General features: G+C 42.1%; 1 protein-coding gene across 50 annotated transcripts in view; it reads right to left on the reverse strand.

Annotated features, from left to right (window-relative positions):
• The window catches only part of si:ch211-266g18.10 (titin), a 149038-nt gene extending 133142 nt beyond the window's left edge, over positions 1 to 15896 (reverse strand). For 31 of the 50 annotated variants that reach the window (XM_031830481.1, XM_031830508.1, XM_031830522.1 and 28 more), the window contains exon 1: positions 15467 to 15816. In XM_031830481.1, the coding sequence (XP_031686341.1) occupies positions 15467 to 15488 (22 nt within the window). In that variant the 5' untranslated portion in view covers positions 15489 to 15816. Of the gene's footprint in view, positions 1 to 15466 lie in introns of all 50 variants that reach the window. The other 19 variants (XM_031830518.1, XM_031830505.1, XM_031830495.1 and 16 more) reach the window with 6 other exon arrangements.
• Positions 15897 to 16210: the final 314 nt, after the last annotated feature.

The raw sequence follows: 16210 nt of genomic DNA on the forward strand, positions 1-16210 counted from the left end.
TAGAGAATGAAAGCTAAAGAGTTGGAGAAAATGGATTACATCTTCAAACTAAGGAAAACTGTGGCATGGCATACATGCATGATGATGTATACGGGTAAGACAGCTAGCTACATTTTCAGATATTACACGTTTATAATTTTGACAGAAAGTGGTTTCACTTCAAGCTGAAGTGTACTGCTAGCTAGCCAACTAATGTTAGCTGGCTGGCTCCCTAGCGAACATTAAGTGTATGACGTTATTATTTGTATCCCAGAACCATTTGCTTTGCTAGTTAAAGCCTAATGTTAGCTAGCTAACATTGAACCTCATTGGTTAGCTCCCAGCAGATTCATGCAGGGTAGCAACGACAGAATTTGGCACTATGTTCATTGTTGTTTAACTGGCAGGCTAACTGGCAGGCTCATAGGCTAACGTTATGTGACGTGTGTGATCTTACATGTTGTTTATCTAGCTAGGTTTATTGTTTACCTAGCTAGCTACATGTCTTAAGCTAAAGTGTACTGTTAGCTAGATAGCTAACGTTAGCTGGCTGGTTCCCTAGCTGATGTTATTATTCGTATCCCAGAGCAATTTGCTTGGCTAGTTAGAGCCCAATGTTAGCTAGCTAACATTGAACCTGGTTGTTTAGCTCCCAGCAGATTCATGCAGGGTAGTAATGACAGGATTGGGCACTATGTTCGTTGTTGTTTAACTTGCTAATGTTACGTGGCTGGCTCGTTAGCTAAAGTGTGTTATCTTACACGTTGTTTACCGAGCTAGGTTAATTGTTTATCTAGCTAGCTAGCTACATGCCTTAAAACTTCTTATGGCTTGGGGGCAGTATTTCGACATCTGGATGAGAAGCGTGCCCAAAGTAAACGGCCTGTTACCCAGGCACGGAAGCTAGGACATGCATATAATTGGTATATTTGGATAGAAAACACTCTATAGTTTCCAGAACTGTTAAAATAATGTATGTGAGTATAACAGAACTGACATGGCAGGCGAAAACCTGAAGAAAATCCATCCAGGATGTGGGTATTTTCAATTGAATGCCTATTGAATATCTAATGGGTTAGGACCTAGATTGCAGTTTCTTTGGCTTCCACTAGACGTTAGTCTTTAGACATTGTTTCAGGTTTGTTTTCTGAAAAATGAAGAAGAATGACACCTTTCTTTCAGTGGACTGCAGTGCTGGTTTGCGGGTGTGACTGAGTGCGCGCCCTTTGTTGTTTTTCCTTTCTATTGAATACGCTATTGTCCGGTCGAAATATTATCGATTATTTAAACAATTGACAACCTGAGGATTAATTATAAACATCGTTTGACATGTTTAGACGAACTTTACCAATACTATTAGGATGTTTTCGTCTGCATGTTTTGACCGCCTTTGAGCCAGTGGATTACTGAACAAAACGCGCCAACAAAACTGACATTTATTGTCTAGCTGGGACTCTTGTGACTGCAACCATATGAATATCTTCAAAGATAAGTGAAAGTAAGTTTAACTCTATTTCTGACATTGGTAATTCCTTTACTTGGTTGTAAAATGTTTGTATGCTTTTGTAAAGCGGGGTACTGTCCTCAGATAATTGCATGGTATGCTTTCGCCGTAAAGCCTTTTTGAAATCTGACAAAGCAGCTGGATTAACAAGAAGTTAATATTTAAGCCGATGTATAACACTTATGAATGTTTATTATGACTCTTTCTGTATTTTGAAATTGACGTTCTGCAATTTCACCGGATGTTGTCGAAGTGGGTCGCTAGCGGAACGCCTGCACCAGAAAGCTTAAGCTAAAGCGTACAACATTCGTTGAATATGGTCATTGTCAGTAAACGTGGGCAAAAAATCATAATGAAATTGTTGCCAGCAGAGCTGGTTAGGCTGTTTCCATGTTTTCCAGAGGTAAACAAATAATTGGCCAGAGCCTCAAGTGTGTGCTCTGAACGGTCTGAGAGTGAAATTATATGGATGGGGCTAAAGCTTAAAAGAGGGTGTGAACGGTGCTGAATGGGTGTAGACAAAGAAGAGCTCTTCACTAGATACCAAAACATTCAAATGCTGTTTCTTTCAAAATTAAGTTCTCTCAAAATTAAGCAGAATTACTTTCCCATTCCTCAAAAATGCAGTGTATGTAATATCATTTTGTAGCTCTGAGTCTCTACGTTCATCCACACACCATTTCAAATTTTGCACCTTAAGACCGAATCCAGCTGGTGAGTCACAAATTAGATTCAATGGGATTCGTCTGGGCTTTGGCTGGGCCACTCGAGGACTTTCACTTTCTTGTTCTGAAGCCATTCCAGCATTGCTTTAGCTGTATGATCATTGTCCTGTTGGAATGTAAATATTTGCCCCAGTCTAAGGTTGTTAGTACTCTGAAGCAGGTTCTCATGAAGGACTAGCCTGGATTTTTTCTCCATTCATTGTTCTCTCTATTCTTACCAGTCTCCCTGCCACTATAAAGCATCCCCATAACATGATGATGCCACCACCATGCTTCACGGTAGGGATGGTGTTTAGACAGGTGATGAACTGTGACTTGCTGTCTCCAGACAGCGCATTTTATTTAGACCAAAGAGTAAAATGTTTGTCTCATCCGACCACATAATAATTTTCCTTATGATCTCAGAGTCCTTTAGGTGCATTTTTGCAAATTCCAGGGGTGCTGTCATGTGCCTCAGGAGTGGTTCCATCTGGCTGCTCTCCCATAAAGTCCAGATTGGTGGTGTGCTGTAGAGACTTTGTCCTTCTGGCAGGTTCTCCCGTCTCAGCCAAAAAACTCTGTAGTTCTGTCTGAGTGGTCATTGGGTTCTTGGTCACCTCCCTGACCAAGGTCCTTCTTGCCCCGGTTGCTCAGTTTGGTCAGACGGCCAGAACTAGGCAGAATCTGGGTTGTTTTTTCCAATTCCCAATTATTATTATTATTATTTTACCTTTATTTAACCAGGCAAGTCAGTTAAGAACAAATTCTTATTTTCAATGACGGCCTAGGAACAGTGGGTTAACTGCCTGTCAGCTCAGGGGTTTGAACTTGCAACCTTCCGGTTACTAGTCCAACGCTGTTACCACTAGGCTACCCTACCCTGATGGAGACCACTGTGCTTTTGGAGTCTTTCAACACTCTAGAACTTATGGGGTATTGTGTGTAGATGGGTGAGAAAAACATCTATTCAATAAATTTTTTATTCAGGCTGTAACAACAAAATGTGTAATAAGTCAAGGGGTATGAATACTTTTTGTATTTATATATAACTAAAATATAAACGGCACATGTGAAGTTTTGGTCCCATGTTTAATTGGTCCCATGTTTAAGCTGAAATTAAAATTCCCAGAACGTTTCCATGCACACAAGCAGCCTATTTCTCTCAAATTTTGTGCAAAAATGTTTTTACATCCCATTTAGCGAGCATTTCTCCTTTTCCAAGAAAATCCATCTACCTGAAAGGTGTGGCTTATCAAGAAGCTGTTCAAACAGCATGATCATTACACAGGTGCATGTTGTGCTGGGGACAATAAAATGGCACTCTAAAATGTGCAGTTTTGTCACACAACACAATGCCACAAATGTCTGAAGTTTTGAGGGAGCGTGCAATTGGCACGCTGACTGCAGTATTGTCCACCAGAGCTGTTGCCTGCCGTAAGTTGCCTCCAACTTAATTTTTTGAGAATTTGGCACTACGTCCAAACGACCTCACAACCGCAGACCATGTGTAACCATGCCAGCTCAGGACCTCCACATCTGGCATCTTCACCTGCAGGATCATCTGAGACCAGCCACTCGGACAGCTGATGAAATTGTCGGTTTGCACAACCAAATAACTTACACACAAACTGTCAGAAATTGTCTCAGGGAAGCTCATCTGTGTGCTCGTTTTCCTCAACAGAGTCTTTACCTGACTGCAGTTCGGCATCATAACCGACCTCAGTGAGCAAATGCTCACCTTCGATGAAAGAGATTTGCGCTTCACGGACGACTCTCGGTTTCAACTGTTTTGGGCAGATGGCAGACATCTATGGTGTCGTGTGGGTGAGCAGTTTGCTGATGTCAACATTGTGAACAGACTGCTCCATGGTGGTGGTGGGGTTATGGTATTGGCACTATGGACAATGAATACAATTGCATGTTACAGATGGCAATTTGAATGGACAGAGGTACCATGACGAGGTGCTGAGGCCCATTGTCGTGCCATTCATCCTCATGTTTCAACATGATAATGAACGGCCCCATGTCGCAAGGATCTGTATACAAAGCCGAAAATTTCCCAGTACCTCAATGGCCTGCATACTCCCCAGACATGTCACCCATTGAGCATGTTTGGGATGCTCTGAATTGACGTGTAGGACAGCATGTTCCAGTTCCCGCCAATATCCAGCCACTTCGCACAACCAAGATTGGGACAACATTACAGAGGCCATAATCAACAGCCTGATCAACGCAATGGAAAGGAGGTGTGTCGCACTGCATGAGGCAAATGGTGATCACACCAGATACTGACTGTTTTTTATCCTCACCCCTACCAAGGTATCTGTGACCAATATATTAATATCTGTGTTCCCAGTCATGTGATTAGGGCCTAATGAATTAATTTCAATTGACTGATTTCCTTGTATGAACTGTAACTCAGTAAAATCTTAGAAATTGTTGCATGTTGCGTTATATTTTTGTTCAGTGTAGTTTATCATTGTATCATTTTCATGGAATTTTTGTGGTAATTAAATACAATTTACACAACAGGTGTGTCTAATCTTGAATGCTGATTGGTTAAAACCACGTTCCAGCCGGTGTCTAATCCACAAGTTACCACCGGCTAAATCTTTGACGTTAAAATTCCTATTTACTCTGTTCCATCTGACTGCGCAATTCACTGTCTCATCAGCACAGCCAGGCAATTTATAGACTTGATCTCCACTATAAAAAGCATCTAGACTATATCTCACATATAGTGAGATACATTTTTTTCTTTTAGACTACCATTTCATGTTCAAAATCAGAGATTTGTATAAACCATTCTGTCTGTCTCTCCGACATCCTCAACATTGTTTCAATATTCAAATTCTATATCCAGCTGTCCCAAAATATTGAACGTATCAGAAGTCGGAACACCCATGCCAAATCATGAATCAGCTGGCATAATTTTTTATGGATATTTACAAAGAAATGTTCATTGAGAAAATGTCAAACAAAACGAAGTGCAGCTAGTTTGCAGTCTTTCCAGCTTCAGTGATTCTGTTAGCTGTGTTTGGTTAACTCCTCTGAACAACAGTGTCCTGACGAGAGAGCAAATGTTTTATGCCAGGCGAAATTGCGCCTCATTAGCTCATTGTTATGAATGTCTCCGAATAAATGTCACTAGAAAACAGCCTAAACAAATGCAAATGCAGCTTCTTTGTTGTTATTATGTCAGCACTGTTTGACTTGACTGTAAATTAGCCATTGTTGGCTAGCTAGGAAGCAAGGGATAAGAATGTTACCAGCCAGTATGATAATGGAACATTTAGAGCAAGCTAATGTCCATAGATATAGAAAGAAAATACTTAATGACTGGGTTGAGTCTCTGGCAACTGAACCGATAGAATGAACAACCAGCCGGCTTGGGTAGCAATATCTTGTGGAAGGATGAAATAGTACTAATTAATTAATCAAAATAACATATATATATTTTTGTTAAATATGTCAATCATTATTTGAATATGTTGGTAACCTGTTGTATAAAAGTGATAACGCCCTTGAATCAGGTATTTAGAGGATATGTTGGCACAGTTTGCCGGCCCGAGACAAACAACACCCATGCCAATATATCCGCCAAATACCGGCTTCTCTGGCATTATCACTTAATTATTTCGAACTTATTTTAGCCCTCGTGCTAAGGAAGCACTACATCCCTGTTACCTTTGCACGTTCAACCAAAATAATTCTAGCATCCGAACAGCGCAAGGTGCACCCAACCAAGCTCTTACATTTACAAGTCTTAAACTGCCACACCGAGTGAACAACACCCCCCTGTCTTACTATATTTAGCCTATGTATCTGATAGATAGACAACAATGACAAACCTATCAACAATGACAAGCCACCGGGGTCTGACAACTTCGATGGAAAATTACTGAAGATAATAGAAGATGATATTGCCAATCCTATTTGCCATATCGTTAATTTAAGCTGACTAGAAAGTGTCTGGTAGGAAGCAAAAGTTATTCCCTTACCTAAGGACACATAAGCCCCCTTTACTGGCTCAAATAGCCAACCAATCAGCCTGCTACCAACCTTTTGTAAACCTTTGGAAAAGATGGTGCTATATTACAGTAAACAAATAGACAGACTTTCAGCATGCTTAAAGGGAAGGACATACAACAAGCACAGATCTTACACAAATGACGGATGATTGGCTGAGAGAAAATGATGATGAAAATATTGTGGGGGCTGTTTGTTAGACTTCAGTCCGGCTTTTGACATTATTGATCATAGTCTGTTGCTGGAAAAACGTATGTGTTATGGCTTTACACCCACTGCTATATTATGGATGAAAAGTTACCTGTCTAACAGAACACAGAGTGTGTTCTTTAATGCGAGATTTGAGGAAAGCTAGTGTGTCTATGTATACGGATGACTGAACACTATACATGTCAGCTACCACAGTCACAGAAGTTGACTGCAACACTTAACTTAGCTGCAGTTAGTTTCAGAATGGGTGGAAAGGAGATATGTTAGTCCTAAATATTTCTAAACCTATAAGCATTGTATTTGGGAAAAATCATTCACTAAACCCTAAACCTCTACTAAATCTTGTAATGAACAATGTGGTGATTGAGCAAGTTGAACTGTCATGGTCAAAATATCTTGATACAACAGTAACTAGGATGGGGAGAATTCTGTCCATAATAAAGAGCTGCTCTGCATTCTTAACAGCACTATAAAAAAGGCAGGTCCTACAGGCCCTAGTTTTGTTCCACCTGTTCAGTTGTGCCACAAAGAGGGACTTAGGAAAATTGCAATTGGCTCAGAACAGGGAAGCACGGCTGGCCCTTGGATGTACACAGAGAGCTAACATTAATAATATGCATGTCAATCTCTCCTGGCTCAAAGTGAAGGAGAGATTGACTAACATCACTACTTGTATTTGTGAGAAGTATTAACATGTTGTCTGTTTGAACTAATGGCACACAGCTCGGACACCCATGCATACCCCACAAGACATGCCACCAGAGGTCTCTTCACAGTCCCCAAGTCCAGAACAGACTATGGGAGATGCACAGTACTACATAGAGCCATGACTACATGTAACTCTATTCCACATCAAGTAACTGATGCAAGCAGTAAAATTAGTTTAAAAAGCAGATACAAATACACATTATGGAACAGCGAGGACTGTGAAGCAACCCACAAATATAGGCACAGACATATGCATACAAACACACAGTAACATAAGCGCTATACCCACACGTACAAATGGATTTTGTGTTGTAGATATGTGGTAGTAGGGTAGGGGCCTGAGGGCACAGGAAGAGTAGCTGCTGTCTTGGCAGCAGCTAATGGGAATCCAAAATGAATACAAATTCTGTTTGGCCAAAAAGAGTATGTCATGCCATACTGTTTTTGGCCAGACAACATCAGATACGTGGGCTACACATACTGAGACAGAGAGGGCGCTGTTTCGCTCGCTCTGATGCTTTACGTGAGATTGGTGAGTCTTTCTGTCCATGCTAATCTCGGTCAAAATAAAGTATCAATATTTAATATTTTACTTATTTATATGGGCAACCCATAATGCTTCCTTTTCTTCGTTACCCTGGATGCTAACCCGGAACCCTTTGCACAATACTACAACATACTCCAGAGAAGCACTGTTCATCCAACTAACCCAGAAGAGTCAAAGCATTTTTGGGTGCGGAACTACATTACTAAATGACTCAAATGTAATGTCAAAAATGTTGCCCTCTGATAGACGTGGTGAGCATTTTGCCATATTGCTTAGCTTATCCTATCCTTTCAGAATAACACAATTGCCTAGGGGTTATTTCTGGATGGGGCCTTAGACTTATTATCCACAAATATGTGGCTAAAGCTCTCTTATGACAGCTGATTAATATTACAGCTGGAGCCCGGGATTTGAGTACAACAGAGCACATCATATGGCGTCAAACCATAGGCGAAATTCCCACAGAACAGGTCGATTAGTCCTCAACAATAATTTATTTCAACTCAATATAATTTATTTTGGGTTGGGGGCCCCTTGGAGGTCAGGGTTCCCCCAGATAGCATATGAACACGTCATAAACAGCAAAATGTGTAGAATTGCAGGAAATTATTATTTTATCTCATCCTCATGGCAAAATGTAAAGAATAGCATGAGATGAGCTATAAAACAGCAACTTTGTCTCTCAGCCGCATGACAAAATATGTAGAAAAGCATTATAAGACTGCACATTTTTCTCTCTGCCCATGGCAAAATGTGTTGAAATGCAGGAAGTTAGCTGTTTTCCTAAGTAAGTCTGTTTAACCCCCCCAAAAATATATATATATTTTGGGTAGGTGCCCCGGGGCCCCAAATGAGTTAATCCGACTCTGTTCGGACGGACTGGGTCTCCTCTGCTCAGCCACTCAGATTGTTCATTCATTTAGTTTTTTTTTCATTGGTTGAAATATACAGTGCCTTGCGAAACTATTCGGCCCCCTTGAACTTTGCAACCTTTTGCCACATTTCAGGCTTCAAACATAAAGATATAAAACTGTATTTTTTTGTGAACAATCATCAACAAGTGGGACACAATCATGAAGTGGAACGACATTTATTGGATATTTCAAACTTTTTTAACAAATCAAAAACTGAAAAATTGGGCGTGCAAAATTATTCAGCCCCCTTAAGTTAATACTTTGTAGCGTCACCTTTTGCTGCGATTACAGCTGTAAGTCGCTTGGGGTATGTCTCTATCAGTTTTGCACATCGAGAGACTGACATTTTTTCCCATTCCTCCTTGCAAAACAGCTCGAGCTCAGTGAAGTTGGATGGAGAGCATTTGTGAACAGCAGTTTTCAGTTCTTTCCACAGATTCTCGATTGGATTCAGGTCTGGACTTTGACTTGGCCATTCTAACACCTGGATATGTTTATTTTTGAACCATTCCATTGTAGATTTTGCTTTATGTTTTGGATCATTGTCTTGTTGGAATACAAATCTCCGTCCCAGTCTCAGGTCTTTTGCAGACTCCATCAGGTTTTCTTCCAGAATGGTCCTGTATTTGGCTCCATCAATCTTCCCATCAATTTTAACCATCTTCCCTGTCCCTGCTGAAGAAAAGCAGGCCCAAACCATGATGCTGCCACCACCATGTTTGACAGTGGGGATGGTGTGTTCAGGGTGATTGCTTTTACGCCAAACATAACGTTTTGCATTGTTGCCAAAAAGTTCAATTTTGGTTTCATCTGACCAGAGCACCTTCTTCCACATGTTTGGTGTGTCTCCCAGGTGGCTTGTGGCAAACTTTAAACAACACTTTTTATGTATATCTTTAAGAAATGGCTTCCTTCTTGCCACTCTTCCATAAAAGGCCAGATTTGTGCAATATACGACTGATTGTTGTCCTATGGACAGAGTCTCCCACCTCAGCTGTAGATCTCTGCAGTTCATCCAGAGTGATCATGGGCCTCTTGGCTGCATCTCTGATCAGTCTTCTCCTTGTATGAGCTGAAAGTTTAGAGGGACGGCCAGGTCTTGGTAGATTTGCAGTGGTCTGATACTCCTTCCATTTCAATATTATCGCTTGCACAGTGCTCCTTGGGATGTTTAAAGCTTGGGAAATCTTTTTGTATCCAAATCCGGCTTTAAACTTCTTCACAACAGTATCTCGGACCTGCCTGGTGTGTTCCTTGTTCTTCATGATGCTCTCTGCGCTTTTAAACGGACCTCTGAGACTATCACAGTGCAGGTGCATTTATACAGAGACTTGATTGCACACAGGTGGATTGTATTTATCATCATTAGTCATTTAGGTCAACATTGGATCATTCAGAGATCCTCACTGAACTTCTGGAGAGAGTTTGCTGCACTGAAAGTAAAGGGGCGTTCCACTTCATGATTGTGTCCCACTTGTTGTTGATTCTTCACAAAAAAATACAGTTTTATATCTTTATGTTTGAAGCCTGAAATGTGGCAAAAGGTCGCAAAGTTCAAGGGGGCCGAATACTTTCGCAAGGCACTGTATTTTTGGGCTGCTCCATGGAGTTTAACGAGATGAAAACGCCGCTGGCACCCCTGGTAGGCTAAAATCGAACACACCAAAAAAAAAGTACCACATCTTCAACTTTGTTCCTGTCATTTAAAGAAAGCCTTCCAGAATGACGAGTGGATGCTGACAGAATACGATCAGGCGAGACTCAGGAGTCAGATCAACAATCAATGGTATGTTCACACTCTATTACTGCACACTATGTGACCTAAAGTATGTGGACACCTTCATGGGCATTAACATGGAGTTGGTCCCGCCTTGGCTGTTATAACAGCTTCCACTCTTCTGGGAAGGCTTTTCACTAGATGTTGTCACATCTGCTCCCACTACATCTGCTCCCACTACTCCATTTGGTGTTCATCCGGTGTCATCCTAACCTGCTGTTCTCCCCCTGTACATTCTCACAAACACTCTCACACACACACCCTCTCTTTCTCTCTCCCTCCCTCCCTCCTGCTCAGTCAGTTGTTATCTTAGCCTTTACTCTTTACTCCTATTACTCTGCTGTGCTTGTTTCCCTGCCTTACATTGTTTTGTCCTCTCGTTGCAGTTACTGCTCTGTCTCTGGCTCCTGTACCACATCTCACCACCCAACCACCTTGCTCTGGTCTTCACTCACCACCACTGCCTTGGATTCTCCTCAGGACCTGTTTACCCTGTTAAACTCAGTCAACTCCAACCTCTACATTTCTGTTTTTCTGTAATTCATCTGAGCTACCCCAGTTCTGCACTCCTCATCTCTCTGTGAACAAAAAAACATTTTGGTTCATTCATCCCTGCTTCTGCATCGGAGTCCGCTCTTGGGTTCCCCTGTGTTCACTCCATGTAACAGATGTTGAAACATTGCTGCAGGGACTTGCTTCCATTCAGCCACAAGAGCATTAGTGAGGCCGGGCACTGATGTTGGGCTTTTAAGCCTGGCTCGCAGTCGGCGTTCCAATTCATCACAAAGGTGTGCGATGGGGTTGAGGTCAGGGCTCTGTGCAGGCAAATCAAGTTCTTCCACACCCATCGACAAACCATTTCTGTATGGACCTCGCTTTGTGCACAGGGGAATTGTCATGCTGAAAACAGGAAAGGGCCTTCTCCAAACTATTGCCACAAGTTGGATGTACAGAATCATCTAGAATGTCATTGTGGAGTTAAGATTTCCCTTCACTCTAACTAAGGGACCTAGCTTGAACCATGATAAACAGGCCCAGACCATTATTCCTTCTCCACCAAACTTTACAGTTGGCACTATGCATTCAGGTAGGTAGTGTTCTCCTGGCTTCCTCCAAACCCAGATTAGTCTGTTGGACTACCAGATGGTGAAGCGTGATTCTTCACTCCAGAGAACGCGTTTCCACTGGCAGGTGGAAGCCAATGGCGGCAAGCTTTACACCACTCCAACCGACACTTGGCATTGCACATGGTGATCTTAGGCATGTGTGCGACTGCTCAGCCATGGAAACCCATTTCATGAAGCACCCGACGAACAGTTCTTGTGCTGACATTGCTTCCAGAGGTTTGGAACTCGGTAGTGAGTGTTGCAACCGAGGACAGACGATCGCTGCACGCTTCAGCACTCCCGTTCTGTGATCTTGTGTGGCCTACCACTTCGCAGCTGAGCCGTTGTTGCCCCTAGTTGTTTCAACTTCACAATTACAGCACTTAAAGTTGACCAGGGCAGCTCTAGTCACTTAATGTCAGTTAACAGTTGCTAGGTTAGTCTAGCCAGCTATTTTTAATTTTATTTTACTAGGCAAGTCCGTTAAGAACAAATTCTTATTTTCAATGACGGCCTAGGAACACTGCCTGTTCAGGGGCAGAACGACAGATTTGTACCTTGTCAGCTCGGGGATTCGAACTTGCAACCTTTCGGTTACTAGTCCAACGCTCTAACCACTAGGCTACCCTGCCGCCTTGTCTAAACTTGTGTACTAATGGCCGAATACCAACCGAGCACGCAAGGCATGTGCCCAGTGGCCCTGACCTCCAGGGGTCCCCCATTTATTTTGTTAGTCACTCTCACTCATATCATTAACATGGCATACGTCTTGGCAAAATGTGTAGAATTGCAGAAATTTAGCTGTAAAACAAACAGGAAAATGATCTTAGCCCCATGGCAAAACGTGTAAAGTTGCAGAATGTGTGTGTGTGACAAGCTTTCCACCCTATGCCCTAACAGGATCTCTGGACCCCCCCCCCCCCCTTAAACCGTTCATCCCTTCCGATATCTAAAACATAATTTTGCCCTTGTATGTACAGTTTTATAAGAATCTGTACACTATTTCCCCCTTGAAATGTGTTATGCGAAATGTATTTCTGTACTGGATCCAGATTTACCATTCTATCATAATCACACTATAATCATATCAGTTTGGTTCATTAGCTGTGTTTGAATACCCATACTAACATACTGTATACTACATACTTTATTAGTATATACTACACACTATTAGTTCATTTTAGTATACTGTAAACAAACGTTATCCTTTCAGTTGAGCGTACTAGAGTCTACCGGAAGTGTGCGACTGCTCAGTGTGCGACTGTCTACCGGAAGTTGATGCTGTTGCTAGCTTGTTAGCAGAACAAATGACTAGCTAAACAATTTACGATTTTTGGTGTGTTCGTAAATTCAATCTGGAGCCAGAGTCCGCTCTGGGCGTTTGTAAATCCTGAGCATTGTCAGTTTGTAATTTCAGAGCGCACACTGGATGCCCTGGCTGAGGAGTAGTGTTGATTCGAGCGTTCAATCATAGTCAAGCACCCAAGCTAACAATTTAACTATTCTGTTTTTGTCAACGTTTACTGACATAATCAATGGGTCTAGAACGTTTGTAAATTTGTCAGTTATTCTACATGAGAATGCTCTGAAATTGGAGTAGATTAAGTTGTATTACAGTTTTATTAAGTTACGTTACACATTATGTTGGCTAACAATTTGTTAGCTACGCTATCCTTACGAACTGCATTGTTAATTATTGGTCCTGCCGTACATACCTACACGTACGCTACAGTCACAAGAGGCAGGCCTCCGAATTGTCCCTAGAATTTCTAAGCAAACAGCTGGAGGCAGGGCTTTCTCATATAGAGCTCCATTTTTATGGAATGGTCTGCCTACCCATGTGAGAGACGCAAACTCGGTCTCAACCTTTAAGTCTTTACTGAAAACTAATCTCTTCAGTGGGTCATATGATTGAGTGTTGTCTGGCCCAGGTGTGTGAAGGTGAACGGAAAGGCTCTGGTCACTGATGTGATCTTCCTATCTGGGTTGGCGCCCCCCCTTGGGTTGTGCCGTGGCAGAGATCTTTGTGGGCTATACTCGGCCTTGTCTCAGGATGGTAAGTTGGTGGTTGAAGATATCCCTCTAGTGGTGTGGGGGCTGTGCTTTGGAAAAGTGGGTGGGGTTATATCCTTCCTGTTTGGCCCTGTCCGGGGGTATCATCAGATGGGGCCACAGTGTCTCCTGACCCCTACTGTCTCATCCTCCAGTATTTATGCTGCAGTAGTTTGTGTGTCGGGGTGCTAGGTTCAGTTTGTTATATCTGGAGTACTTCTCCTGTCTTATCCAGTGTCCTGTGTGAATTTAAGTATGCTCTCTCTAATTCGCTCTTTCTCTCAGAGGACCTGAGCCCTAGGACCATGCCTCAGGACTACCTGGCATGATGACTCCTTGCTGTCCCCAGTCCACCTGGCCGTGCTGCTGCTCCAGTTTCAACTGTTCTGCCTGCCTGACCTGTTCACCGGACTTGCTACCTGTCCCAAAACTGCTGTTTTCAACTCTCTAGAGACAGCAGGAGTGGTAGAGATACTCTTAATGATCGGCTATGAAAAGCCAACTGACATTTACTCCTGAGTTACTGACTTGCTGCACCCTCGACAACTACTGTGATTATTATTTGACCATGCTGGTAATTTATGAACATCCTGGCCATGTTCTGTTATAATCTCCACCCGGCACAGCCAGAAGAGGACTGGCCACCCCTCATAGCCTGGTCCCTCTCTAGGTTTCTTCCTAGGTTTTGGCCTTTCTTGGAGTTTTTCCTAGCCACCTACACCTGCATTGCTTGCTGTTTGGGGTTTTAGGATGGGTTTCTGTACAGCACTTTGAGATATCAGCTGATGTACGAAGGGCTATATGAATAAATTTGATTTGTTTGATTGACTATCTTTTCCGATTTCACTCTCGTCGTCTGAGTGTGCTGGAGTGCAGAATAACTGATGAATTTACGAATGCTCACCACCCTTTGAATATGGCCGATATCAGTAAACGTTGTCAAAAAACAGCGTCATTACATTGTTGCCAGCAGCAGTTACAGTCACCAGCACTCTGGATAACATGAAAACAACCTAACCAGCTCTGCTAGGGTGAGTAAAATGGTCAGAGTGAGGTGTTCTTTAATTTGTGTCTGGAAGTAGCAAGCCAACGTTAGCTAGTTAGCTTGGGTGCTTGACTGCTGTTGTGAGGTCAGAACACTGGGATAAACTCTACTCCTCAGCCAGAGCGACGCTCCAAGAGCTCTGAATTTACAAACAGACAATCTGACAACGCTCTGTCTGTAAAATGTCTAGCTAGTCATTTGTTCTGCTAACAAGCTAGCAAGAGGTTGCATAGAAACAGCATCAACTTCCGGTAGACAGGCGAAGCGCTAGCACGCTCAACTGAAAGGATACTGTTCATTTATAGTATACTTAAATGAACTAATTTTATGTAGTATATACTCACTAGGTATGTAGTATACAGCATGTTAGTATGGGTATTCGAACACAGCTCATGTATTGCATGATTCAATTCCTCCAATAAAAAATAAATGGTGAATGAATAACTACACACCACACACTCAACTGAGCAATACAGACCTTTTAAATATTCACAGTTGGTGACATTTGTGATACAATGCTTGGTGTCACTGACAAATACTGCGTCACACATTACATTCAAACACTAAGTCCTGGAGACTTTATTTAGCACCCGTAGTTAAATATGAACATTTTTTGCTGTGTTACATAAGTTGGAGAAAGACGTTAAATACTATCATAAGATGCTTTATAGCCTTGAAATACTGTGCACTTCAGCTGTCATGTTACAGGGGCAAAAGTGCTAATAGTATATGCAGTATTTTTAGCAATCAAATTTCACATTACCTCATCATGAGACGCCAGAGAAACAAAAGTAATCCAAGTAGTACTTTGCTAAAACATAGTTTGCATCATTAAAGCAAACAATTCTGCTCCACACAAAGTGAACATGCAGAACGCTTTGAAAGACGTACCTTCAGGGGCTGCTTCAGGCATGTTGATATGAAAAGTTAATTTCAAGTATGTCGTTTGGAAAGCTTTTATTCAAGAGGTTAGCAATGTCTTTCAATTCTAATTGGAATCCACTGATTAAGGAAATTGTGACCGTATCAATGAAGGTAGTGCCCCTTATTTTTCCCAATATAATCCACAGGTTGAATTTGTCAGAAAAAGTTGGAAAAAAAGTTCAAATGAAAAGGTGATTGGAATTTCAAAGCTGCCTGTTTTGAAGCATTGCAGAAAATGTATACGTATGATGGCGAAGGAGAGCAAAACAGGAGTGAGGAAAGCCAAGAATAGGGCAGGGGAGAGACTGCAGATCCCTGCTGAAATGCCCACCCAGTATTATTGGTGCCTCACATGGGTATAGCACAAGGGGGCTTCAAGGTAACCTTATCCCACCACAGCCTAGTTTATTCTTAGTCAGGGCTCAATGCAACAGTCGCTCTCTCAGGCCTTTTTTGGCTGTTGGGGGTTGTGCGCAGTGGTCTGACCGGGGAGAACTCAACTGGTAGGGATATCACACGTCTTGTAGATGGACAGATGGACTCAACGTCAGAGGTTAAGTGACAGCTACTAAGGAAAGGAAATGACAACACACATAAATAGAAGGGAAATCGAAATGTGATGCCTTCCCAGTCATCATTCTTTAATTCAATCTGTGAATATGTAATACAATGATCGTTGGTTTCATATGACAGCTTCAAAATAAACATGCA

Source organism: Oncorhynchus kisutch, linkage group LG8, assembly GCF_002021735.2.
Source record: "Oncorhynchus kisutch isolate 150728-3 linkage group LG8, Okis_V2, whole genome shotgun sequence".
NCBI lineage: Eukaryota > Metazoa > Chordata > Actinopteri > Salmoniformes > Salmonidae > Oncorhynchus > Oncorhynchus kisutch.